This window comes from Anopheles gambiae, chromosome X (genome assembly GCF_943734735.2).
Source record: "Anopheles gambiae chromosome X, idAnoGambNW_F1_1, whole genome shotgun sequence".
In the NCBI taxonomy this organism is placed as follows: domain Eukaryota; kingdom Metazoa; phylum Arthropoda; class Insecta; order Diptera; family Culicidae; genus Anopheles; species Anopheles gambiae.
This window is the reverse complement of record NC_064600.1, coordinates 2916924-2941473: the sequence shown is the minus strand read 5'-3', so window position 1 is coordinate 2941473 and position 24550 is coordinate 2916924. Positions and strand designations below refer to the sequence as shown.

At 47.8% G+C, this 24550-nt stretch overlaps 3 protein-coding genes across 4 annotated transcripts; 2 read left to right on the top strand and 1 right to left on the bottom strand.

Annotated features, from left to right (window-relative positions):
* The first annotated feature begins 411 nt into the window (after window positions 1-411).
* On the top strand, window positions 412-1673 carry LOC11175779 (SOSS complex subunit C homolog B). Its single transcript, XM_003436880.2, has 3 exons — window positions 412-984; window positions 1076-1230; window positions 1304-1673. The coding sequence occupies exons 1-3, from the start codon at window positions 957-959 to the stop codon at window positions 1496-1498; spliced, it is 378 nt and encodes a 125-aa protein (XP_003436928.1). The 5' UTR covers window positions 412-956; the 3' UTR covers window positions 1499-1673.
* Window positions 1591-3297, top strand: LOC1272091 (rRNA N6-adenosine-methyltransferase Mettl5). Its single transcript, XM_310965.5, has 3 exons — window positions 1591-1854; window positions 1941-2170; window positions 2243-3297. The coding sequence occupies exons 1-3, from the start codon at window positions 1591-1593 to the stop codon at window positions 2397-2399; spliced, it is 651 nt and encodes a 216-aa protein (XP_310965.5). The 3' UTR covers window positions 2400-3297.
* A 605-nt stretch (window positions 3298-3902) lies between these two features.
* LOC1272092 (E3 ubiquitin-protein ligase UBR1) lies at window positions 3903-17770 on the bottom strand. Of its 2 annotated transcripts, none has more exons than XM_061640542.1 (9): window positions 17612-17770; window positions 15890-16316; window positions 14648-14805; window positions 14122-14334; window positions 13791-14041; window positions 12005-13699; window positions 11792-11903; window positions 10968-11096; window positions 3903-9759 (listed from the first exon to the last, which is right to left on the bottom strand). In XM_061640542.1, the coding sequence occupies exons 2-9, from the start codon at window positions 16287-16289 to the stop codon at window positions 6757-6759; spliced, it is 5961 nt and encodes a 1986-aa protein (XP_061496526.1). In that variant the 5' UTR covers window positions 16290-16316; window positions 17612-17770; the 3' UTR covers window positions 3903-6756. The 2 variants fall into 2 exon arrangements, with proteins under 2 accessions (XP_061496526.1, XP_061496531.1); XM_061640547.1 differs by lacking the exon at window positions 17612-17770 and adding an exon at window positions 16974-17137.
* Between the last annotated feature and the right edge of the window lie 6780 nt (window positions 17771-24550).

Sequence of the window (24550 nt, the reverse complement as noted above, 5' to 3'; positions counted from 1 at the left end):
CATTCATATAGATTTTTGCACAGAAAGATAGAAGGCTATATATTTTTCATTTTTTATGGATATTCAATTTTCCAGTCGTTTAAGCCTAATCTGTGGGGTTTGGGCGGTATATTCGTTCAAATTTCTAATACAATAGGAGTGCCGCCGCTAATTGTAGCGCAACCTCTCTCAGAGTGTCAGAGATCCATTTTATCTGTAAAAAAAAATCCAGTTCACACCTGTATGCGCCCTCGCGAAGACTTCCAAAAACGACCGCTGTCATATAAAAAGATTCGGCAAACTCCATTTACAGAGCAGCACTGAAAAAACATGTTTTTAACCCCCTTTTGACGATTTGGCTTGCGAACTGCCATCCGGCGAGAGGATTGCTTCGCTGCGACGTCCACTTTTGCTCGACGGGAGGCGCAGAGCAAAACAAAACATTCATTCTGACGTTCCATTTAGCCCGTTTTCACCTTGTACAGCAGATCGGACCAATCGAAGGCTACCGTCTAGGATGTGCTGGAAATAGTTAAAGTCAAAGGAGAAATATTCACCATTCAAAACAATTTTCCAAGCCAACGGGACCCATTCTCGGGAAGAATTTCGTACAGAAAAGTGGCGAGTGTGCATGTGGTGTGCGCTTCTGTACGGTGCTGCTATAGCGAGAAAGGGACGGACAGATAGCGAGTGAGCCAGTTTGTGTACTTCACATCCAACATGGCCGTCATTCAAGTGCTATAAACATACACACACACACAGCTCAAGCCCTCTTGCAACAAGTCACAGGAACAATTGCGCTTTCCCTTTGAATCGGTGGAAATCGAATAACATTTTCCCACTGCCATACGACTGCCTTAAAGTTGATGGTGCAAGGAATCCGCGTCTTATCCTGGTAGTGATTATAAGTGGTAGTGTGTTTGTGTGCATCCTATGAGGAACTTTCGAACAGCCCGCGAGTACCAGCAATCACTTTAATGGCTTTTCCATCCACCGCTAACCAGGGTAAGGGCGCGTTTGTTTTGCCGCCACACAGCAAAAAGGTTCGCTCGGCGTACCATCTCACCCAGCCGCTCTTCCACTACTTTGTTTCCAGACGTGACGAAAAAAATTCTGGAAGACATCCAGATGAAAAAGCAGCTCCTGCAGAAAGGAGTCAACTCACATTCGCCCGGCTTCGGTAACCTGTACAACTCGTCACTCGGCTTCGGCAGCCTCTACACGCCTTCGCCTCTGTTTCAGCTACCAAAGGTAGAGCCTGGATGGAGGGATACTTCCCAAACGATGACACCCTGTGCCTGACGTTCTCCTTTCTCCCTCTCAGCATACACCTGCAACTGCCACCGGCCAGCCGAACGACAGCAACCAGAGCATCTCGAAGGGCGTGTGGAGCCAGGCGATCAACCAGTCGTTTGGCTTTTTCGTCCCGCAGGACTCGCTGTTCGGGAACAACATCCTGCCGGTGCTGCCACGGTACGACAATCCGTCGATCCATTACGCTAGCACGCCGAAATTTTGAGGGTAAATCCACCATCCAATCACACACCCACCCACACACACACACACACACACAGACACACAGACACAACCAGTCGGCCATCAGAGTCTACGATGGCGTGCATTAAGCTGAAGCAGCTCGAGCAGTTCCTGCAGACGGTGGACGACTTTAGCGAGCCGAAGGTGCGGCTCGAACAGTACACCACGCCGTCGCACATCGCTAGCCAGGCGCTGTACGCGATACAGACCCGGCACGGCGACCTGGACGGCCGGACGGTGCTCGATCTGGGCTGCGGACCGGGGATGCTATCGATCGGGGCCGCCCTGCTCGGTGCCGACCTGGTCGTGGGGGTGGAAATCGATCCGGACGCTATCGAGGTATGGGACAACCAAGCAAGCTTTTATACGGCTTTGTGTGCGTGCGTTACATCTAATGACCATGCTATGGTTATTTCCTTGGGCAGGTGTTCCGGAGCAACTGCGACGAGTTCGAGCTGGAAAACGTGCAGTGTGTGCAGGCGGACGTGCTACGGCTGCCGGAGATCTTTGCCGACCGGCAGCGGCCATTCGATACGGTGCTGCTGAATCCACCATTTGGGACGAAGCAGAACAGTGGCGCCGACATGGCCTTTCTCAAGGTCGCCATCACGCTGGCCCGCGGCGCCGTCTATTCGCTGCATAAGTCTGCCACCAGGTAACGGGTTTTCGTGTAACACAATTAGCCACCCGGACCATATGGAATAATGGGTTTCGCTTCGGTCCACAGGGAGCACGTCAAAAAGAAGGCACTGGAGTGGAAGGTGCGCCCGAGCCTGATTGCCGAGCTGCGGTACAATCTACCCCAGACGTACAAATTTCACAAACGCACGAGCGTGGACGTGGCCGTCGATCTGTGGCGGTTCGAGTGTGGCGATGCGGCCTAGCAAGGCCGCCAACGGTTGAACGGCATTAGCAGGATTTGAGATATTGTTATCTAAGTGTGTAATAGACAGCTAAAAGACGGGTCTGTGTAAAAATGGCAGGGTGCAAGAACAAAACTAGTGTGAAAACACATTTGCTAGATAATTTTGAGAATGTTGTAGAGAATTGCGCACCACAGGGGTACAGGGTGGTGGAGTGCTTACACCGCTATCGGGGGGGGGGGGGAACTTTTGCGACAATTAATAGCGATTCAAGTAGTAGTATGTAAACAATTCAATCTCGGCCTCCTCGGACCTTTTACTCAGAACGTACCCTAGAAATAGAGCGCACTCCATGTTGCGACGATAAATCCCTTTTCCTCTTAGACAACGCTTAAAAAAAGACCATGGTAGCTTGAAATATTAAACCTCAATGAAAGCCTTTCTGCACTAACACTAACTCAGCAAAGCAATGGAACTTTTACAAATCATGTTATAGTTTTGTAAAGTCGTTAGGCCATGAAAAAGACGTTTGAATAATGATAGTCAAATTGCAGCGATATTAACAGCAAGTTTTGACGTACGATGCGTAATAAATTGCGCTGCGTGTACATAAGGACGAGACGGTAAGGAGAGCAGCAGCAGCACACGCTTGCAAGAGATCAAACTTGGTTGGTTTAAGATGCGTTTTTTGTTTGTTTCTGCTTGATTTATGTACGCAATTGTGCCTGGATTTCAAGAAAGGTTCTTATCCGTTTGTACAAATAACAATTGCCGACGGCTTACGGTGCGCGTAGAACGACGCGCAGGGCCCGTCAGGTGGTCACTGTAAGGAAATGTAGCTTTGCTCGGACAGGTTGTAGTTCATAATAAGAGTTCAGGGAGAATAAAAAATATCAATTTCACAGCCGTTGATAGAGCACGTGCGTGTTAATTCTGTTCCGTTGATAGTTAGAAAGTATCACTTTATTTCGACTGTAAATTAAATCCGGAGACCTGTTCAGATCTTCTCTTCGATTAAACTGATTTTGTATCTATTTACATGGTTTTCCAGGAGTTCTCATAGCTGTGGGACACTTTATTGATTCTTTCTTCCGTGAAATGAACTGAATGTAATGGGAATTGGACTCTATAGCTCCTTTGTTGGATAAATCCAATAGGAATTTCCAAGGAACCTGTCCAAATAGGTTGCCATAGAGTCCAATATGATGTTCACTTCGCGTAAGAAAGAGTCAAGGAAGTGTCCCACAACTATGAGAACCCCTGGAAAACCCTGTATGCATATCAGAGTAGTTTGAGGATTATTTAAAAACTATGTATTCTTTAAAATTTAATTTTAATTTAAAAACTATGTATTCTTATTTGTTTACTTCTTTGTCCATTATTCTTAACATCAGGAAGAAAGCTGGTGCAAATAGTAGATGAATAGCATTGAGGATGTTTTTTTTTTAATAAAATTTCTTTCCAGCAATATTCATTTGATTGTGTTATGAAAATTGGACCACAGGAAATTGTACGAAATCAATGTTTCCAGGCAGAGTTTCATCAACAGTTTTTATTCAAATAAAACAGCTGCATCTGTTTACAGTAGCGTTGGGGATGAGTTTTGCCCCTTTTTTTTAATGTATGGCTCTCGTCCCGTCTGGACGTGAAACATTCGAAATTGAAGTACAATATAAGATAAAAATAAACACACATAAAGCGATAATTAAACTTAGCCCATTGAACGCCACGTAGCCCAATTGTTTGATGACAGTAATATTTAACGTATAATTTGGTTATGAAAAGCACTAAAGTTGTGCCGATTACAATGGTTGTCTGTGCTATAACTATAACAAAAAAAAACTCTCTTCGAGGGAAACATTATATCGTGTGTGCAAAAAAAAAAGGAAAACGGTTTCTTCGACGATCGCGGGAAACTCGGTGGAATTAAGCAAGGCAGTCCGTCCGGCATGCCCTAGATGAGGGCGAAGCAGTTGATGAAAATTGAAAAGGAAATAGTAGTTAACCTGCTGCTGTTAACGTCACGCCAACAAAGAAAATGGGGAAAGATTTTTCTTGATTTTGTTTATCGTTTGAAGAAAATATCTTCGCCGTGAACCAACGCTGTGAAGACACGCACGACTGTATACGACGCGACACGGCGGTACAGACACACCCCTTAGGTTAAGCTTACTAGCAACACATCGTGTACGCAACATACTACCCGGGGGGGAGGGGGGGGGGGGGGGAGGAAGTGGATAAACGTCATTGTTGTGGCATGCGCACCCCTGTTCTCTGCGTGAAAATTCAACCAGCCCATTTTCACGCTTCGCGCGCTCCCATCGGCGTGAAAGATCATCCGCCCCCGCCTTTATGCCCGTATGCTGTACTATTTGTGTGTGTGTGTGTGTGTGTGTGTGTGTGTGTTTGTTTTTTAAATATTATTATTTTATTACCATCATCTTCTTCTAAACAAACTTAAACAAAATGGTATCATGAAGCCAAGACACACGCGTTTAACGGGGTGATTTCGATATGCACCGAGTTAGCCGTTTTACGAAAATAAACGTGTTGCTTGGGTGTTGTATTTTTACGCTGTTTCTCGATGCCGACCTGCTTTTTTTTTGTCTGTTCCTGCTGTATTAGGCTGCTTCGTCCATAATTATATTATCTGCCGCACGCGTTTGCTTATGAGGAACCGTGGTTTTGCACGATGGTGGCGCTGGGCAGACTGTCGCCGATCGCTGACACGCCAGAATGTCCCATCGCTCTGGTTCTCTGGTTTACCCTTCATTCAGTCCAGCGGCCTCGCACACCCTGTTTCCCTTATTCCTTGCTATCCGTATAGTTCGTACCGATTCTTTGTTCGAGCGCGCGAGAGCGTTTTGCTTGTTTGTGTAGCTTCATTTGCTTTGTTAGAGATTTGCAATTCATTACATGACTTTCTTTTGTGTTTTATCTTGTGTAGGTGTGTAACATTGTCCCCGATTGTTTCAACAACAACGCAGCAAACTTGCTGGGAGTATCGCGTACAAGTACCACTTCCCTCCTTCGTGGCCAATACGAAAATAGGAACAAAATTTAAAAAAAAAATGGGGGAAAAAACGAAAAGAAACAATAGAAGCTAAACATATTAAATAAAACAAAACAAAAATAAACAAAATCATTCGCGTGCGCGTAATTGTAGAAATTGTCAAAACAAACAAACAAAAAAATGCTTAGAACTTGCGGGAGACTCTCTTTATCTATCCTCTTCTCATACAGTGTCCGGTGTGTCCGGTGTGTGGTCGTGATGTTTTAGTGGTCGAATTTCCTTCAGTCTTATCAAAACTAACTCTCCGCAGCCAACATTGCTCTGCCAACACACTAACATTCCTTCATCCTTTTCTTCTTCTTCGCGCCCACTCAAATTTTGCCTTTTGTGGCGTACCACGCCACGGTTTTCCTCCCTTCCCGCAAACGCCAATTTTTTAACCAGTTTTACCTTCAAACTCCCGCCACAATTTCAAAACTATTACTAGCCTTTTTCCTAGTTCGTTTTCCTCTCCCCTCCTCTTTCTTGAATTATTTCCGGCACACACCACACTACTCGCCGCTGGACAAAGAATTTTGAATTCTTCTTTTATGCGCGCGCGCGCATGTTTGCTTGCGCACTACTGTTCATCACTTCTACCGGAGACACAGGCGCTGCTTCCGGTTTTAATCCTTGTTTTTTTTTTGTTTTTCATTTTGAGAAATGATCCCATTTCGTCTCCCTCCAGTTTCTGCCTGCCTATATGCGGGTTATCTCTCAATTATATATGGTTTTTACACAATGGGCTTTGTAACACAATGCGTACGCTGTGTGCGCGCGCGGTATATGATCTACGGTATATTTAGTAACAGCTCGAAAGTACATATTCCCACCCTTTCCCACTGCCCCTTTCGTTTGCTGTTGTTCCTGCAGCTGCGTTTTCTTCTCTTCGCGCCCTACATCATACATTTGGCAGCTACTTCCTACCTGCCTTTTACCTTTCTAGCATACTCCGCCTCTGTCTGCCAGTGGCCGTGCGTGTCCTGTGTAATTCGCTCGGTGTGTTATTTGTGTGTGTGTGTGTGGGTGTTGATCGCGCGCGCTTTTGTTGCACACGCGCGCACCCTTACTACTTATATACACATGTGCTAATGTACATAGCGATTACAACCTGCTCCTTACCCTCGCTTTTCCTAACCCTTCTCTCTTTATCCCTTTCCTCTCCGCCTCCTTCTCTCTCTCCTTTCCCTCGCTTCAAACCTTTCCCGTCCAAATCCTTCGCTCCTAATTCAAACTTCTTACTATGTGCGTCAAAAAATCGTCACCCGCGCGAACGAACTCCTTCCCCCTCCCATTCACTCCCCACCCCACCAGAAACAGTTTCTTTTAAAGGTTCTGCCACTGGGTGGCAAATATTGTCTGCTGCGCCTCGTTTCGCCGCGTGATCTCCTCGTGCAGCCCGTGCGTCAGCCAGATCATGTACAGCTTGTGGTAGCGCTCCTTGCACAGCCGCAGCGGGTTGCCCCGGCGCAGCCCCTGGTCCGTCTCGCCGTACTCGTCCAGGTACGGGGCGGGGATGAAGCAGCCCTTGTTGATGCCGAGCAGCAGTATCTCCGCGTCGCGGATGCGCAGAAAGATGCCGATGCCGGCGCCACACTCGGCGGTGTGGTAGGTGCACGAGCCGACCGGGCTCTTGTCCAGCTCCTTCTGGCAGCAGAACGACTGCGAGCAGAGTATCTCGCCGCACACCAGGCACATGGTCGGGTTGCGCGAATCGTCCCGGATGTTGTTCGGGCAGGTGAACAGCGACACGCTGTTGATCAGATCGCTGTAGTCGTCCGGCAGGTCGATCAGCTGGCGGACGGGCAGGGCCGGCTGGAACAGCGACTTCGGCTCGCCGAGCAGCTGGGCCTGGCGGGCGTACCGCATCCGCTCGATCTGGTCCGCGTTGCAGCGGGCGAGCCGCTCGACCAGCTCGTACGTGGGCTCGCCGGTGCGCAGGTAGGCGAGCGGGTCGACCGGCAGATCGAGATACTTCATCATCGGCTGGTAGTCCAGCTCCGGCACGTCCGTGCACTGGGGCAGCTCGATGTCGGTGACGCCGTGGAACAGCAGGCAGCAGCACCGCAGCAGCGTGTGGCTCTGCAGCTGGATGTCCCGCACCAGCTGCCGGCTGATGCGCCGCTGCTCGGCCAGCGTGCCGCGCAGCACGACCGGTTCCGGTGGCGAGCTTCCATCCTGCTTCTTCTTTTTCTCCTCCGCCAGGTGCTGGTCGTCGTCGCCGTCGTCTGCGCCGGCCGATCCCGACTTTGGTTGGTGAATGTTGTACCGCTGGAACAGGGTCAGCAGATTGCGCTCGGCATCGGTGAGCGGCCCCTTGCCCGAATCCTCCTTCTGCTTGGCATAGCTGCACTCTCCTCCCTCGTCGGCCCCGTCCGCCATCGGCGTGTCCTGCGCCGTCTCCATGCCGGTCACGGACGTGATGATGGTGCGGAGCATGTTCACCACGAAGATGGCCTGCACGATCGAGTGGTCGAGCGTGTCGCCCTTCGGCATGCGCTCGGTGCGCACGAAGCTGTACAGCACGCTGCGCGTGGTGAACAGGCACGTGTTGAGCAGCCCGAACAGGTCCCACTCGAAGAAGGACGGCGACGGCTTCAGCCCGAACAGCGTCTCGTACACGTCCACCAGAAACAGCAGCATGTAGTAGTGCGCGGTCATCGACTTGACCAGCGGGCCCATCGCGCTCGCCGCCCGCACCAGCCCGGTCAGGCAGGTGGAGTAGCGGATCGACAGCTCGCTGCCGAGCGGGCGCTGCATCACCCGCAGCTGCATCTCGATCGACTTGATCGTGTAGGAGAGCGTCAGCCACGGGGCGAGATACTCGGCGAACCGCTTCGCCTTGTACGGCACGGTGGTGAAGCTGCGCACGTTCTTCGCGAAGTTGAGCAGCGAGTACTTGATCGGGCGATCGAACAGCCGGCTTATCTCGGGCGGATCGTGCGTCGTGCCGTAGTAGCGCAGCCGCACCCCGTGCAGCGGCTCCACGTCCCGCAGCACCAGCGTGTTCAGGTGGATCGGCGGGTTCATCACCCAGCGGACGTCCTCGTCCGAGTCCATCTCCTCGTCGGTCGAGGTCAGCGACGCCTGGTTCGAGTGGTACTGGTCCAGCAGCACGTCGTCCTCGTTTTCGTACACTGGCAGCTCCACCCCGCCCATCATCATCACACGACTTCCATCGCGGAGCAGGCGGTGCTGTGACGGCTCCGGCTGCTGTTGGCCACCGACGGCACCAGCACTACCGGCAGCAGCAGCACCACCACTTGTGGTGGGCATCTCTTCCTCAAGGCTCATCGGCTGCTGTTCCGCCTCCCGGAAGCGCTTGATCAGCACATCCTGCTGCGTGGCGCGGATCGCACGCTCCTTGAGCGTGCCGCCGCCGGACGAGCCACGCGGCGGTATGGGATGCTCCACGCGGTGCGCCGTGTTTGCCACCATGTCCTGCATGAACGCGTACCACAGCGGGAAGGTGAACTCGTTCGGCTGCGTTATCGGCGGATCGGGCAGCGAGTCGGGGCCGCCGGCCTCCCGCACCGACGCGTTCGTGCGCGCCTTCGCGCTGCTCGTGATCGTTTCGTGCGGCGGCACCAGCGGCAGCAGACAGTTGCTCAGGAAGCGGCACAGCGGGCACAGGAACTCGTTCTTCTCGATGTCGAACAGGATCGGGGCCCGGTTCCGGTACGGGCGCCGGTTCTCCTTGATCACCTCGTTGTTGTAGTACTTGTCGAAGCAGGTCGTGTGCATCACGTGCCCGCAGGTGGTCAGGTGCGGCGACGGGTGCGTCTTCGTCTCGATCAGCTGCAGCTGGCCCCGCTCGTCCGTCTGCTGGTAGCGGGACAGCACGCTCGACCGCTGCACGAACGCGGCGTACGCCATGTTGACCGAGTGGTACGTGCCGAGGACGGACTTTTCCGAGCAGAGGATGCACGAGTGGCGCAGGGCGGCCGTGTCGGCCGGCTTGACCGGCGTACGGTTCGGGCCGAGCGCGACCAGGTGCACGCTCGTCGTCTGCCAGTCCATGTCGGCGCTCTGCTCCGGCTCCGTCTGGCCCAGCTCGGACGAATCGTCGCTCTCGGTGCTGAACATGTCCGGGTTGGTGGTCATGAACGTTTGCTGCGCCTGCTTCATCTGCGCCATCAGCTGGGCCCGGCGCAACGCCGCCAGCTTCGCCCGCTGCTCCTTCTCGAGGCGGTCCAGGTCGGCCATCGCCAGCCCGCTGCCGCTCGACTCGCCCCGATCGATCTCGCTCTGGATCGAGCTGATGCGCTTCGCCTCCATCGCTTTGTAGCGCTGAATTACCCAGCGCAGCAGATCCCGCAGCGATTCCACCTGCGAAAAAAAAAAGAAAACCATGCACACACGGCGCAAGCACCAAAAACACATCGGTAAGTATTGATTTAACAGAGGGGACCGCGCTTTATGCTGATTCAATGCGAACCACACAAACATTATTACAGTTGATGCAAATGCTTAACATTCTCTCTCGCGGCGATGTTTTCATTATCCATTTACTGTTTTTTTTAATTATATTCACTAATTGTTATTGCAGTGTTACACTTCTGAAAACGGTCCGGGTAACCAATTGAAGGGAAATTTTGAGAATTATTGAAATCATTCCCTTCCAAGGGAAAACATTCAGGATATCGTTTATGGACAACTAATCGATAGCATCAGACGTTTTCAGATAAAGTAAAGTGATAGTAAATTGACATTAAATTGCTAAATTTAGACCAGCAGCAATCAAAAGAAATACGGCCGTACCGGATCGCATTTTTGTTAATAAATCAATATAAAACAACTATCAAACAAAGTGTATAATGTCACATAATTTTGAAGAGATGGATTTTTTTCTCATGATTTTAATTAAACTAAATGCATATTCTTTTCCACCCGGGTGCTCGTAGAGAGAGGTATAAGAGAGACGCCTGTAAATCTAGTGTTAGTGGATTTTTCAGGGATTCTCATAGTTGTGAGACACTCCCTTGACTCTTTCCTACGGGGAGGTGAACTTCATATGTTGGAAAATGGAATGGTACCCTGGTTGAACAGGGTATTTTGAAATTCCTATTAGATTTGCCCAACAAGGGTGCTATTGAGTCTAATCCCCATTAGATTAAGTTCATTTCACGGTAGAAAGAGTCAAAGAAGTGTCCCACAGCGATGAGAACTCGTGGAAAACCCTGTAAACACAAAATATAGCTTCGAGATTGTGCCAAACTTCCCGACTCGAATGGAGTGCGAGAATAATTATCGTATGCTTGCTGTTTTACTGTCCGAAAAGTGACATGCGTTTCTATGGGATTTGTATGACTACAAAGGAAACGATTCACAGCGTGCGCGTCCCTCAATCTCGATGTTTGTTTACCCGCCGCTTACAAGCTTACAGAATCGCCTGTTTGTTTACAAACACTGCAAATAGGACAGAATAGCACACCGCTTTCCTCTTATTGCAAACGGCCCCCCTCCGCCTAACACGATCCAAATTCTATTGAGCCACGTCAATGTCATGCACTAGCCACTAAATCACCCTTGCTTACCCTTGGATGGTTGCAAAGCTCCTCCAGCATCGGCAGCAGCCCGATCGTTTGGCTTCGGTCGTAGAAAGTCATGTACGGGTAGTGGCCCGATTCCTCTTCCTGTAGAGCATATCCGATCAGATGCAGGACCTAAAAGTAAGAAGTGCATTCGTTAGCTGCAAGGCATACCAGTTCGCTTTTAGCAGGCATGGTCGAGGATGGTTTCAGTTCAGCAATGATTGTTTTGTTTTAGCTGGACGCGCTATCATGAGTGCACCACCACCACCAAGGCATTCATTAACACTCGTCTCGTCGCGGATCAAAGAGCGTACACTTACTGCACGTGATTATCAATTCAATGCCAATGATTAAGATTTATATGGTCGCGCAGCAGCAACATCGCAAACACGTACATCATCTGTCCCCTTTGTTAGAAATGGTAAAAAACCCATTCCCCAGGACAAAGTTTCATCAAAGCTCTCTGTCGAGTCGAAGTGACAGAATCGTTTTTGGCATGAAGAAAGAAAATCTATACAAGTACAGCCTGTTTCAAAAAGATGAGTTCAAAATGATTTTTAAAATGTGTTAAGGGTTCAAAAGATAAACGATTCTTAAATTATTACTTGGTATAAACCTTTGACATTTGATGGAAAAAAGGATCTAAAATCAAAATTAGTTAACTTAGCAACGTAATAGATGTTATAGTGCAAATTCAAATACAGCCTTTTCGTTCTTTTTAGTATCAGTTTTCAGTAAATTAAAACCAGCTGAATCGCCCATTGTACATGATATAACGAAGAGGGGAAAAATCTGTGGAAAATGTGTTTTTAAACAAAAATACGTACACGTTGCAACTGTCCTTCGGTGAATGATACTGATCGCAAATCGAGCGCTCGGGTCATCACGACATGCATCACCTTCAGCATAACGTCACACTGCAGCAGAGTGGGTATTGTGCTGGAAAGCAAAGAAACAAGTAAACGACATAATGACCGTTAACATAACGCTGCATCAAAACACACGCGTCTGGCCAACCAGCAATGCGCGGGGAGACGTACCTGAAAATTTGTGTAAGCTTTGGTAGGGTGGGCGGAGGACAGCAGACCAGCTCGTTCTTCTCCTTCTTCTGCAAACGCTGGCGCTCCTCCGACCGGGACTTGTCCTCCTTGCTGTAGTGGTAGAAGTACAGATTGTACCAGCTGTTGTACTCCGGCTTGAGGATGTAGACGCCCCGCTTTTCCGAACTGTTCGGTTTCTCGAACACGGCCACTTCGTCGATCACCGACTCGAACATGATCTCGCTGCAGCTGTCCTCGTTCAGCGCCCGGCTCAGCTCGGAGTGCGAGTGCGGCTTGATGCAGAGCTGCTGCACGATCTCCTTCTTGATGCGGTCGCTCTCGGTGACGTCGCCGACGCCCGGCACGTACCGCTCGCCGATGATCACGATCAGCAGCTCGAGAAACTCCTCCACCAGTATGCCGGCCTGCCGCATGTGGTCCTCGTCGCTGCCGGACCCGGCATCGACGGCCCGCTGCCGCTCCGGCACGTCCTGCTCCAGCCACCCGAGCAGCTTGTACTTGTTCAGCACGTGTATGATGAACTCGTTCGCCTCGATCAGGGACGCGCCCATCTGCAGGATGACGATGTCCCGGTCCAGCATCTCGTACCGGCACTTGACGTTGCGGTAGAAGAACAGCTGGTTGATCAGGGCGTACCCGTTCCGGCGCCACATGCCCGCCTGCACCTGCGACATCATCGTGCGGGCGCACAGTACTGGCTCGATGATCTGCTCCGGCGTCGGCCGGTCCGGCAGGTTCTGCGACACCTTGTCGAAGGTGAAGTCGTGCCGCTCGAACACGGTGTACAGCCCAGCGAGGAAGCGGGTCAGCGGCAGATGCACCGAGACCGGGCGCGTCAGCACGTCGTACGTCAGGCAGGAGGCGCTGTGGTTGGCCGCCTCGCACACCACCGTTTCCGACTCGAGCGCGATGAACTTGGTTTCGGTCAGCGCCGTGATGACCATGCGCAGCACCTTCAGCAGCACCATGCGGTCGGTCGCGCACCACTCCAGCACGAGCGTGATCAGGTGGGACAGCTTCAGGTGCAGCGTGAACGCGGTCTCCCACTCCTGCTCGTACTCGAGGTGCTGGCCGACCTGGCGCGTCGCCGCGTCCATGCCCTGCATGTACTTCAGCAGCCGGATCAGCTGCTGCATGCCGTGCAGGAAGCCGACCCGCAGCTCCGGCGTCCACTTTTCCGGCTTGAAGCTGAGCAGATACTTCAGGTCGATCAGGATGTAGGCGGCCCGCTTGAACGAGTTCATCGTCGACGTGTTCTTGATGAACACCAGCTGCCGGTTCTTCACGTACTTGTCGATCGTCTCGGAGAAGTAGGTGTGCATCAGCTTGAAGAAGGCGGACTCGTTCTCGATCAGGTAGTGCGCGATCGTGGGCACGGTGAACAGCTGCACGCTCAGCGACACGATCGAGAACGAGTGGTAGTGGTCGTCCCGGATGAAGTCCTGCATCAGCGACGTGTACAGCTTGGTGAAGGTCGTCGCCAGCAGCTTCTTGTTCTCGTACTCCATCAGCATGCCCGAGATGAGCAGGCGGTGCCAGCAGGCGCGGGCCGACTTCCACAGGTTGTGATCGTTGCTGAGGATGAACTTCAGATTGTACGTCACCTGCGGCTTGCTGATCGTCTCGGCGAACACGCTCCGGAAGGTGGAATTTTTGGTCAAGAACTCCTGAAGCCTGTATGGTGGAGGGGACCGGTGAGATGGAACCGAAAAGAGACATTATTTTCTCGGCGATTGCGAGGGAAATTCAAGCAAACCGTGCGTACCATACGAGCAGCTGCATTGCCAGATGCTGGCAGGCGACCTCGTTCCGATGCATCACCGTCACCTTCAGCGGCATCGCACGGGTAGTCAGGGTGGAGCGCATCGCCTTGTTCTCGATGTCCTCCTTTAGCTTCTTGCACACCTCGAACGAGGCACACTTGACGACGGCACGCCCCTCCCGGTCAATACTGGTCACGTACTCGATTGCGGTTTTGTGTTCGCATTTAACGATCGAAGTTAGCGTCTGGATAACCTGCACACCGGTGGTAAGAAATAGTGAGAGAGAGAGTGAGGATGGGTTTTAAAACGATTAAACGACTCAGCAGCACTTACCTGCTCGAATGTGTGCGTTTCGTCGTTGTACAGAATCGTGCAGTGCGTGTTTTCGTCATCCTCCAGCTCGGGACAGTTCCCGGTGCCGTGCATCTGCAGCATCTGCATGCTGTAGTTCAGTATGGCACGGAACACGATCTCGCAGCGCATCTTTCGTTCCTCTGGCAGCGGTGCCTGCTGCTGCTGGCTCGCCTGCGTCTGATCGGTAATGCACTGCCGATGCGGTTGATGGTCGAGGTGGCAGGTTTATTGTGTGGTGGCATATGTGCGACGTGTGCATTTGCATTGAGTGGAAGTAAAGGATCGGATGTATTGGTATTTGCTGTTGTTGTAATCTATGCTTTTGAATTTAGTTCCCCTTCCCACTTGGTTTTTTTTTCTATTGCTGTCCAAGCGTCATTCCCATCGCTCAAGAATCAAATGACAATTCGACAGCAGGAAGTAGTTTCCTGCTCCTTCCTTTCTCTAGCCCTCCCTTCGCATCCCCACCCGGAGAGGTTATCATCGGCTGGAAACGCATACTCACAACAGCATGTTCCTCGCAGAATGGGTACTTCTTCCAAGCTTCCTCGTCGCCGCAGTCGCAGCATCCGCCTCCACCGGAAGTAGCCATTTTGTATTTGTGGTTGCGATGTTCTGACTTTTTGAAGCACGTCGAGCACAGCACGCACGTCGGATCCATACCTGCGAGAAAAAGAAGGCAAGTAGTTTGCAGATTTCTGGCCGGCAAGATAATGAAGAAGACGGAACGACCCGACAACAAAGGGAACAGTTTTAGGCTACGATCTACAAATGCAGTGCTTTTCCTCTTTATTATTTCTGAACGATCAAAACATCAAATCGAACCCCTTCCTTAATGGATGATGCAGACAGATTGCACTTGCGAGCATCAAATGCGTGTTACAGGGTTTTCCAGGAGTTCTCCTAGCTGTGGGACACTTTATTGACTCCTTCTTAAATGAAATGAACTTAATGTAAAGGGGAATAGGACTCTGTAGCACCCTTGTTGGACAGATCCAATACGAATTTCAAGGAAGCCTGTCCAAAAACGGAGCCATTGTGTTCAATTTTCATCATATGAAGTTCACTTCCCATAAGAAAGAGTCAAGGAAGTGACCCACAACCATGAGAACCCCTGGAAACCCCTGTAAGACTGTGAAAGAAAAACATTAGCAGTCGCGCATCTACACTACAGATTTTGTGCCAATCTTTGAAGTCGTTCCGGCAGAACCGTGAAACGGACTTGCACACATTATTCGTACCACATTCCAGTTCCATCTATTTCCACTTGCTCCGCACGCTGTTTGTTTTTTCACCTGCCATGGGTAGGCGTTCGCACACAGTCCTTTTCATATTTAGTCTGTCTACGCTATTGGGGGGAGGCAAAAGATGAAAGTGACTGCACAGTTGCATAAAAATAGCATCGCATCAAAGAAAGTGGTCTGTGTGCTTGTGGTGTAAAAACAAGAATAGACAAGTGCTCGACGATACAGCGGAAGTGGTAAGTGTGATAAAACAAAAGTGCGAGAGCAGCAAACACAGACACAGGAAGCTAGAAAATACCGCAATATGCGTGAAATTTTCGCTCCGAGAATTCATACTATCTGCAGCTGTGGAATATTTTGCTACTCTAAGGAGCGTTTTGAGCATTTTACATAAACATTAAAACACATAATTAAGGATATATTGAGAGGCACCCTTTGTAAAGCAATAAAACCATCCCGAATGCGTAAGGCGCGATGCCCACGCGGCCAAAAGCAATACTCACTGCATTCCCGGCAGCTGTACGTCGGCTCGCCAATCTTGAAGACGCGCCCGCACACCGACGACACGGTATCGGCCTGTCGGATCTGTTCCAGATAGTTGTCCGGGTTCGGGCCGCAGATGAACAGCTCCATCACGGCGATGGTGGCCGCCCGTGCCATCGTATCGCTGTATACGTAGTTGCCGGACAGAAAGCCATTGTTGCCGCCCTGCGCGTCCGGATCGGGCACGTTCTGCTGCTCCTGCTGCTGCTGCTCCTGCTGCTGCTGATCGGGCAGTTGCGGCTGGTCCGCTCCCACCGGAAGTATGAAGGTACCAGCGATGTTTCGCAAATGCTGCACTATCACTTCCGGCGTCAGTCCCCCGGTTTGATACATCTCCTCCCACTCGTTAATAACGTTCATTCTATTTTGTGGCGCTTTCAAACGGTCCTGCAAAAAAAAACGGGCGAAAAAGAAGTCGCATTAGAGAATTCACTTCAAGTAGGCGAGAGATTTGGGTAGGAATAATTTTGCAGATAGGGGAAGTCAGAGGTCTGAGTCATCTGAGGCGTGTTGGGTTGCGGCTGTGGCGGCGATGGCGCTGCTGGCCTGCAGTGACACGTTTAGACGATGAAAAGGAAAGTGAAAACTATTGCACATTTCAATTTTTCTCCGCTGCTTCGGTGGTGCCCACTTACACACGCACACACTGGCAAGTCTCGTTATTACGGTGAAATGCACGATAATGGTGGATGGCGTAAAAAGGCAACCGAGTGAAGAAAAGTTATGATTTACCATTCGAAAAAAAAGACCTAGCACCACAGCCCCCATCCCGCTGCCCATCTTCCCCTTATGCTGATTCACACACGCAGGCGATGCTTTCGTCGGAATTTTCAATCGACGCACAAATAAAATCACTAGTCGTCGGGATGGGGGGGGGGAGGTCTGCAAGGGCAAGGCAAAAAGGGTTTTGTGCACGTTCGGATCAGAGGAACGTTCGAACCGTGGGGCCGGGGGTTGAGGTTTCATTCGCGACGGTACAAGGCGTTTATTGGAGAAGAGATTGCGCGCCTCCCTATAATGTAATTTTTCTAAGCTTTTGCTCACCACGGAGCTGCTGGCTGAGCTCACAAAGGATTTGTCCGTACAGCACAAACACGTACACATACACACACACACACGGGCGCACACAAAGGCACACAGGCGCGGACGCACACGCACAAACTCTCGGGGACGTTTCCCGAAATCGTTCCGCTTGTCTCTTTGGGGTTGTCGCGTTTTGTCTCCTCCGTTTCCTCGTAGATAGATGATTCAGGGAAAACCTACCATCAAAATGGACGACAAACGCACACACACGCACACAAACGGAACGGGGGGCTGAGAGAGGGTAGGAAGGCAGTAAGCAATAGAAGAACACCAAGAAAGGCAGGAGCAGCACCGATCAAAGCAACACAGCAGCAAAAAGGCAGAGAAAATGGAACACTCACACGGAACGGGAGTCGCGGGGCGAAGAAGGGAGCGGGGGTGGGTAGGGAATGAAAAACCTTCAGACAGGAGAAGGGAGGGGTACGGGTTGAAGGTTTTTTCCCCCTTTTTTGTCTTTGTTGCTCCGTGTGTCCACACGGAGCAGATAGGAAGCGACAGAACATGATCGTGCCTGCACAAACAGGATTCGCACGCGCGAGCCGTACCCGATCACGTCACTGGGATGGGGGGGGGGGGGGGGAGGGCCCTAGTTGGCTTACCTATTTTCAAGAAACTCACAAGACACTATTTGAAACAACACAATTTCGATGAATTTTCACAAGCAAAGTGTCTAGCTCCTCACACTACGACGTTTGGGAAAAGATTGATGCGAAAACGTCATTACGGTACATTGCTACGGATGAAGGCTGTCAGTTTGCGGGCCCCGCTCAAGGTTTATATATCCCCCACGGACTGTCAACGTACTATCAACATTGTGATGCAAACAATAATAATATCGATTTTGCACAACGATTATTCAATAATTTTGCTATTTGCTTTCTGTTGAGCTTTGTTTTTCATAGGTTAGACATAAATATATTCAAGTTCATTTTAAATGACACAGTTTAAAAACTAGACTGGTTTAATTATCGAGGAAAACCGAAACAATCGTAAAGGCCCTTGGCAGTGCCCATACAATGCGATTTTATCGTGCATTGCTGTCACGCTGTTTCGGTTCATATTGCGATTGTTTGAATGATGTTAGTTGTTTAACCATTCTACAAAATTAATTTCGTGTTGTTCTTAGGCCGAAATACATGGACCGGAATTTCGCGGCCGCAGAATTCCGCTTGCTGTCATATCCATATACAAAGTGTCAACGGCTTCTTTCCCGAACTGTCATGGCCATAAATTTTTCAGCAAGCTCAAGGATAACCGTATTAATACAGGCGTCCTCCAAGTTACGACCTCCTCGAGTTACGACGATTCGCAGATACGACGATTTTGATTTTGACAGTTAAAAGTTGTCATTGACAAGAAATTGATGTATTTTTTTGAATTTCTAGGCTAATAACCGTTTTACACACATTTCCAAAGATTCCACAACTACTCTATCTTGAATATCTATATTGTGTACGTCTTTTAAAATATAATTATTACATTGTCGAACATTATTTTAAATAAAATACACGATGTCATAGATTCCAACTCTTCAACTTCGGTTATAAACTTTATTTTCATAGATATTCGACATACGACTTTTTCGACTTACGCCTTGCTTTGCGACATTTTTTCGGTCCCAAATACAGTCGTATCTCGGGGGACACCTGTACACGATGCGCAATCTCAGATTGCGCATATATTCGTTTTATCAAAACATATGTCATTTCGCGTAGCCAACCCTGAGCTATAAACGTCATTTCCATACATTTTCAGATTGCGACAAGATTGCGCATAAATTTTCAAGATTATATGTCCGAGATATATACATATTTTTTGACAGATAAATATATCAAACCGATCCGTTTGACAGATAAATATATGCGCAATCTGAGATTGCGCATCGTCTATTGCTACGGTAATGTATTTAAAAGGTTGATTTTTATCGCTTTTGCTGGGCGACATTGTGGGGGACATCTGTCATTCTCTGCATACAAATTTCATTACCCCGCACCAGCCCTTACCGATTTTTATACCGGAGCCCACGGAAGAGAAATGTCAAGTCGAGAAATGTCATTTTGCTCCGAACAACTTCACCTTGTCATTTATAACACCTTGAGCAAGCTGCATTTCGCGCAAGGATAATGTATTTAGAAGGTTGATTTTTACCGCTTTTGCTGGGCGACATTGTGGGGGACATCTGTCACTCTCTGCATACAAATTTCATTACCCCGCACCAGCCCTCCCCGATTTTTATACCGGAGCCCCCGGTAGAGATCCCAAATAGCCAGCTCGTACTTTATAGCTGATTTAGGGCTGTTTAACGAAAAATCGTTCCGATGTCGTACTTTGTGGCTGATTAAGAGATAGACGGTACTTTGCGGAACTATGGAGCTTTTTAACAGGCACATGGTACTCTTTGGAACTTTGCGGCTGATTAACACTATGTGTAGGGTTCATGATGGAACTTTAAGGCTTGTTAAGGACGAGTACCGAGCTTGGTGGAACTTCATAGCTTTTTAATGCATGACATCGGTACGAGGTGGCTCTTGTCAAAGTGTCAAAGACTGACGCCGGCAATCATCTCATTGCTGCTGTACAAGTTAGATTCGTTAATTGAAGAATGAATATTGAGTGAAGTGATTGTGAATTATCAGTAAATTGTGTAAATTTGTGTGTAATTCATCAATACAAAAGATTTAAAAATATACATATGTGTTTAAACGAAACAAATCTTGTTGTTTATTTCATCGATGACGCTTGCTTGAAAATAAAACACAAAGAAAAATAATCCCTGGCATCGTGGCATAAGGAAGCTGCTTAGGCGCTGTTTGAAAGACCCACATAGAACTTTGATGCTGTTTATCTACTGCAAAAGGCGAATTCAAGCAGCGATCTTTAGCGTGCCAAAATGAGCTTCTTAAGCAATTCTGGCTATTTGGGATGTGTCAAGTCGTGAAATGTCATTTTGCTCTGAACAACTTCACCTTGTCATTTATAACACCTTGATTTCGCGGCCGCGGAATTCCACCTGCTGTCAAATCCATATACAGTGGAACGTCGATTATCCGGGCAGCTCGGGACCGGGCAGTTGCCGGTTAATCGATTTGCACAGATAATGGTCCAAGAAATGTCAAATTCATATAAAAATTTAAAAAATCCACTAGTTTTATGATTAATTCACCTTGAATCAATCAATAAATCGTTAGTAGAATATTGTTTTAATCAATAACTATAGGTTTAACCACTGTTCATGAACAAAAATAAATTTCGAAAACACCACTAGACTCTACAGAGCTGCACAAAAAACTGGTTGAACACTTGACTATCGCAGCAAATGTTCTCTGTACGTTTGAACAGCTGTCACATTTATGCGCACGGTAAAGCCGTCCGCCGGTTAATCCGCCCCCGGATAATCGACGTTCTACTGTACATAGTGTCAACGGCAACTTTCCCGAACTGTCATATCCATACATTTTTCAACAAGCGGAATTCCGCGGCCGCGAAATTCCGGTCCGTGTATTTTCGGCCTTTCATAACCTACATTGAGAGATAAAAGCGGATGCGACGATCCGACGGAATCGTACGACGAAATCGCACTTTCGAGCGTTTCTACCTACACCAAGAAAACATCTGAGAGCGTTTCTACATACACCGAGACTGCAGCTGAGAGATGGCTGTGAGAGAATTGACAACCGGTTTCTCACGCTGGTGTGTGTAGAAGCTCTGAAAAGCGCCGAGATGAGACTTTTAAAATAATGTTGAAAAAATCCATTTTAATCGCTAAAATGAAATCAAAAAAGTTTCTTTTACTTTTTAATAATATTTCTACGATTATTAGACGGCAAAAATGCTAACTATAATTGATCGATCGCTATAAACTGCCAATTCAATTTTTTCTCAGTTCCATCGTTCTTTGCATGCCGAGGAGAATTCTCTCACCGAAAATGCTGTCAGTCGCTGTCAAAGCATACTGTCAGTTATTTTCTCAGCTGCATTCTCGGTGCATGTAGAAACGCTCTGAGAGCGTTTTTTTACTTCATTTTAGCGATTTAAATGAATTTTATCAACATCATTTTAAAAGTCTCATCTCGGCGCTTTTCAGAGCTTCTACAAACACCGGCGTGAGAAACCGATTGTCAATTCTCTCACAGCCATCTCTCAACTGCTCTGAGAGCGTTTCTACATACACCGAGAGAGTAGCTGAGACAATAAGTGACAGCATACTTTGACAGCAACTGACAGCATTTTCGGTGAGAGAAATCTCCTCGGCATTGAAAGAACTTGCAATGAATTTGCAGTTTATGCTGAACGATCAACTACCCAAGTGCCAAAAATCCACTAAACGACCACTAAACGGCTTCTAAACGACTCAAGTTCTCTACCTAAACGAAATATAGAAAGACTTCGTTTAGCAGACGGCAAACGACTCATGCATTCTAAAAATAGCAAAAAAGCTGGTGGCGCTCTCTGTTGGTGGGATATCCCAACCACCCAAGTAGCACAATCCTGTTAAGAAACCGTTAAAAGTATGCCTAAAAGTATTACTTTTAGCTTTCCATACAGCAGTAATTCCAGGGCTTAAAACACTGCGTAACGCTTTCCTGGCTTCGTCAATGTTTCGTTAAAAATTAAAATTTAGCCGGTATTTTCAACGAAAAAGATCAAAATTAACGAAAATATCGACAGGGATGGCTGTATTGCTGTTACTCTTTCTATGCGAATTTTCTAGATCTTCGTTAAGTTACAACAATGGGTGTTATTACAGGGTTTCGAATCATATAAGGGAATAGTTCAATCACTTAGGAGAATGTTGCAAATCGGTAGGGGAATATTGCATGCAAGCTGTGGATGTTTGCAATCACTTAGGGGAATTTTGCAATCGATTAAGGGAATGTTGCAAGCGTACTGTGGAGCTGTCATCAGACTGTGGGTGCCGGTGTAAAAAGCTCCGAATTGATACTGATGCTGTTTTTTTTAAACATCGTTTGGAGTTGTTTTCGTGTGGGATTCTGCTGTACGCATGATAAACTAAATAAATCCTGCTGCGGAGTCATAATTAAACATGATAAGTTAGTAAGATTGTCGAAAATATTTTAAGGTATTTACAGCGGCACCCACAGTCTGATGACAGCTCCACAGTACGTTTGCAACATTCCCCTAATCGATTGCAAAACTCCCCTAAGGGCGGTGGCAACGCTTTTTCGCATGCGATTTTATCGGACGGCCTGTCAAATTTTTATATGGGATTTGACGGATAACTTCGGACGACGAAATCGCACGTCCGACGTTATCTGTCAAATCCCATATAAATCTCATCCGATAAAATCGCATCCGATCCGAGCGCCACAGATTAAGCTTAAACGACTGGAAAATTGAATATCCATAGAAAAAAGAATGAAAGCTCCACAGCTTCATTGGTTTGATCAATAGATGGCGTATTACAACTCATCATTAAATTGCTATCCTTTTCTTGCAATGTGTTTCGACAAGTTTCATCTTATCATGACCTATATAGTCTTCTAACTTTCTATGCAAAAATCTATATATCGTGTGGTCAGATACGTGGGTATCAACACCAACGACCATTACTCAAATCTCACTTGCTTCAGTACTGGTGGTTTCGGTTGGAGTTTAGTATTTAAACAATCGTATCGCCGTTCTAGTTCTAGCGATGCATAACTTCAATGCGAAACCATACAACAGTACAGAGGAAATGAGAAAGCTCTCCTCCAAGCGATGAAGCTCAACTGGTTGGGGTATCCCACCAACAGAGAGCGCCACCAGCTTTTTCGCTATTTTTAGAATGCATGAGTCGTTTGCCGTCTGCTAAACGAAGTCTTTCTATATTCCGTTTAGGTAGAGAACTTGAGTCGTTTAGAAGCCGTTTAGTGGTCGTTTAGTGGATTTGTGGCACTTGGGGCCAATTCAATTTTTCTCAGCTCCATCGTTATTTGCATGCCGAGGAGAATTCTCTCACCGAAAATGCTGTCAGTCGCTGTCAAAGCATGCTGTCAGTTATTTTCTCAGCTGCATTCTCGGTGTGTGTAGAAATGCTCATAGAGGGAGGAAGCGTGCTCATTTTGTTGCTAGAGCCCACGTGCCAACCCAAATAGCCCGAATTGCTTAAGCAGCTCATTTTGGCACGCTAAAGATCGCTGCTCTAATCCGCCTTTTGCAGTAAATAAACAGCATCAAAATTCCAGGCGGTCCTTATAAATAGCGCCTAAGCAGCTTCCTTAAGCTACGGTGCTGGGGATTATTTTTCTTTGTGTTTTATTTTCAAGCAAGCGTCATCGATGAAATAAACAACAGGATTTGTTTTGCTTGTGTACATGTGTATATTTTTAAACCCTTAATATTCATAAATTACACGAAACGTATCACAATTTACTGTACAATCACAATCACTTCCTTCAAAATCCCTTCTTCAAAGAACTAATCTAACTTGTACAGCAGCAATGAGATGATTGGCGGCGTCTGTCTTTGACACTTTGACAAGACCCACCTCGTACCGATGTCATGCATTAAAAAGCTATGAAGTTCCACCAAGCTCGGTACTCGTCCTTAACAAGCCTTAAAGTTCCATCATGAACCCTACACATAGTGTTAATCAGCCGCAAAGTTCCAAAGAGTACCATGTGCCTGTTAAATAGCTCCATAGTTCCGCAAAGTGCCGTCTATCTCTTAATCACCCACAAAGTACGACATTGGAACGATTTTTCGTTAAACAGCCCTAAATCAGCTATAAAGTACGAGCTGGCTATTTGGGAAGTATATTCGAAGAATGTCTTGATTATTGCCGACAAAAATGTCGTGACCAAGTGAGTGACCAAAAGCTGGGTGCTAAACTAAATGTCAACAAGCATGTGATTGATTCTCCAACTGTTTGAGTATCGTCACTGATCATCTCAGTTGTGTACGTGATCTGATTTGAGCTTCGTTTCAGTCAGAAGTGTTGATGACTGAAACAGAGGCATTTGGCAGCACTGTTCACAGTCAGAAAAAAATCATGATGATGCTTGCGCCGGCATTAAGCTAAGCTTGTCCGTCAGAGTATCGCGTTGGACTCAAGAATTCGCGTTCGGCATGTCATGCAGCACTTTTATTGAGAATCAGCAATGAGCATCAAGCTACCACGGATATGTTCGTTGTTTTCGTTGGTGAAAATCTCGTGATACTATGACATTTTGCAGCACTGGTCGTGTCTGAACATCACGGATGAACGGACAACCGGATAAAAGATACGCTAAGATAAACAGCGTTCCACTGTAGTAGCAAATTTTCCCGTTTAATTACGTTCAATTAAGACAAACAAAATATTCCAATTTCATCGAGAATTTCCATACGTCCCAAGGTTCATATATACATAAGGTGAAGTTATTCAAAACAAATTGATAATTAGGCACTGGTCTAATCTTGTTGCGTGCAACATTGTTGCTGGCAAAATGTATGGATTTTGACAGCTAGCGCAACTTTGTTGCCGGCCAATATCAAACCAATTTGATTTTTGTCTGGCAACATTTTGTATTTACCTTGGTCATTGTAATCGGGTGTAT

Bases quoted from the DNA above. Each gene is read 5' to 3' on its own strand.
- LOC11175779 (XM_003436880.2), top strand. From the start codon at position 957: ATGGCTTTTCCATCCACCGCTAACCAGG. The intron at 985-1,075 runs GTAAGGGCGCGT...CTTTGTTTCCAG, and splicing joins TCCATCCACCGCTAACCAGG to ACGTGACGAAAAAAATTCTG. The intron at 1,231-1,303 runs GTAGAGCCTGGA...TCTCCCTCTCAG, and splicing joins CTCTGTTTCAGCTACCAAAG to CATACACCTGCAACTGCCAC.
- LOC1272091 (XM_310965.5), top strand. From the start codon at position 1,591: ATGGCGTGCATTAAGCTGAAGCAGCTCGAGCAGTTCCTGCAGACGGTG. The intron at 1,855-1,940 runs GTATGGGACAAC...TTCCTTGGGCAG, and splicing joins TCGATCCGGACGCTATCGAG to GTGTTCCGGAGCAACTGCGA. The intron at 2,171-2,242 runs GTAACGGGTTTT...TTCGGTCCACAG, and splicing joins CTGCATAAGTCTGCCACCAG to GGAGCACGTCAAAAAGAAGG.
- LOC1272092 (XM_061640547.1), bottom strand. From the start codon at position 17,033: ATGTGTACGTGTTTGTGCTGTACGGACAAATCCTTTGTGAGCTCAGCC. The intron at 16,317-16,973 runs GTGAGCAAAAGC...TTTTTTTTGCAG, and splicing joins GCTCAGCCAGCAGCTCCGTG to GACCGTTTGAAAGCGCCACA. The intron at 14,335-14,647 runs GTGAGTATGCGT...CCGCATCGGCAG, and splicing joins TCTGCGAGGAACATGCTGTT to TGCATTACCGATCAGACGCA.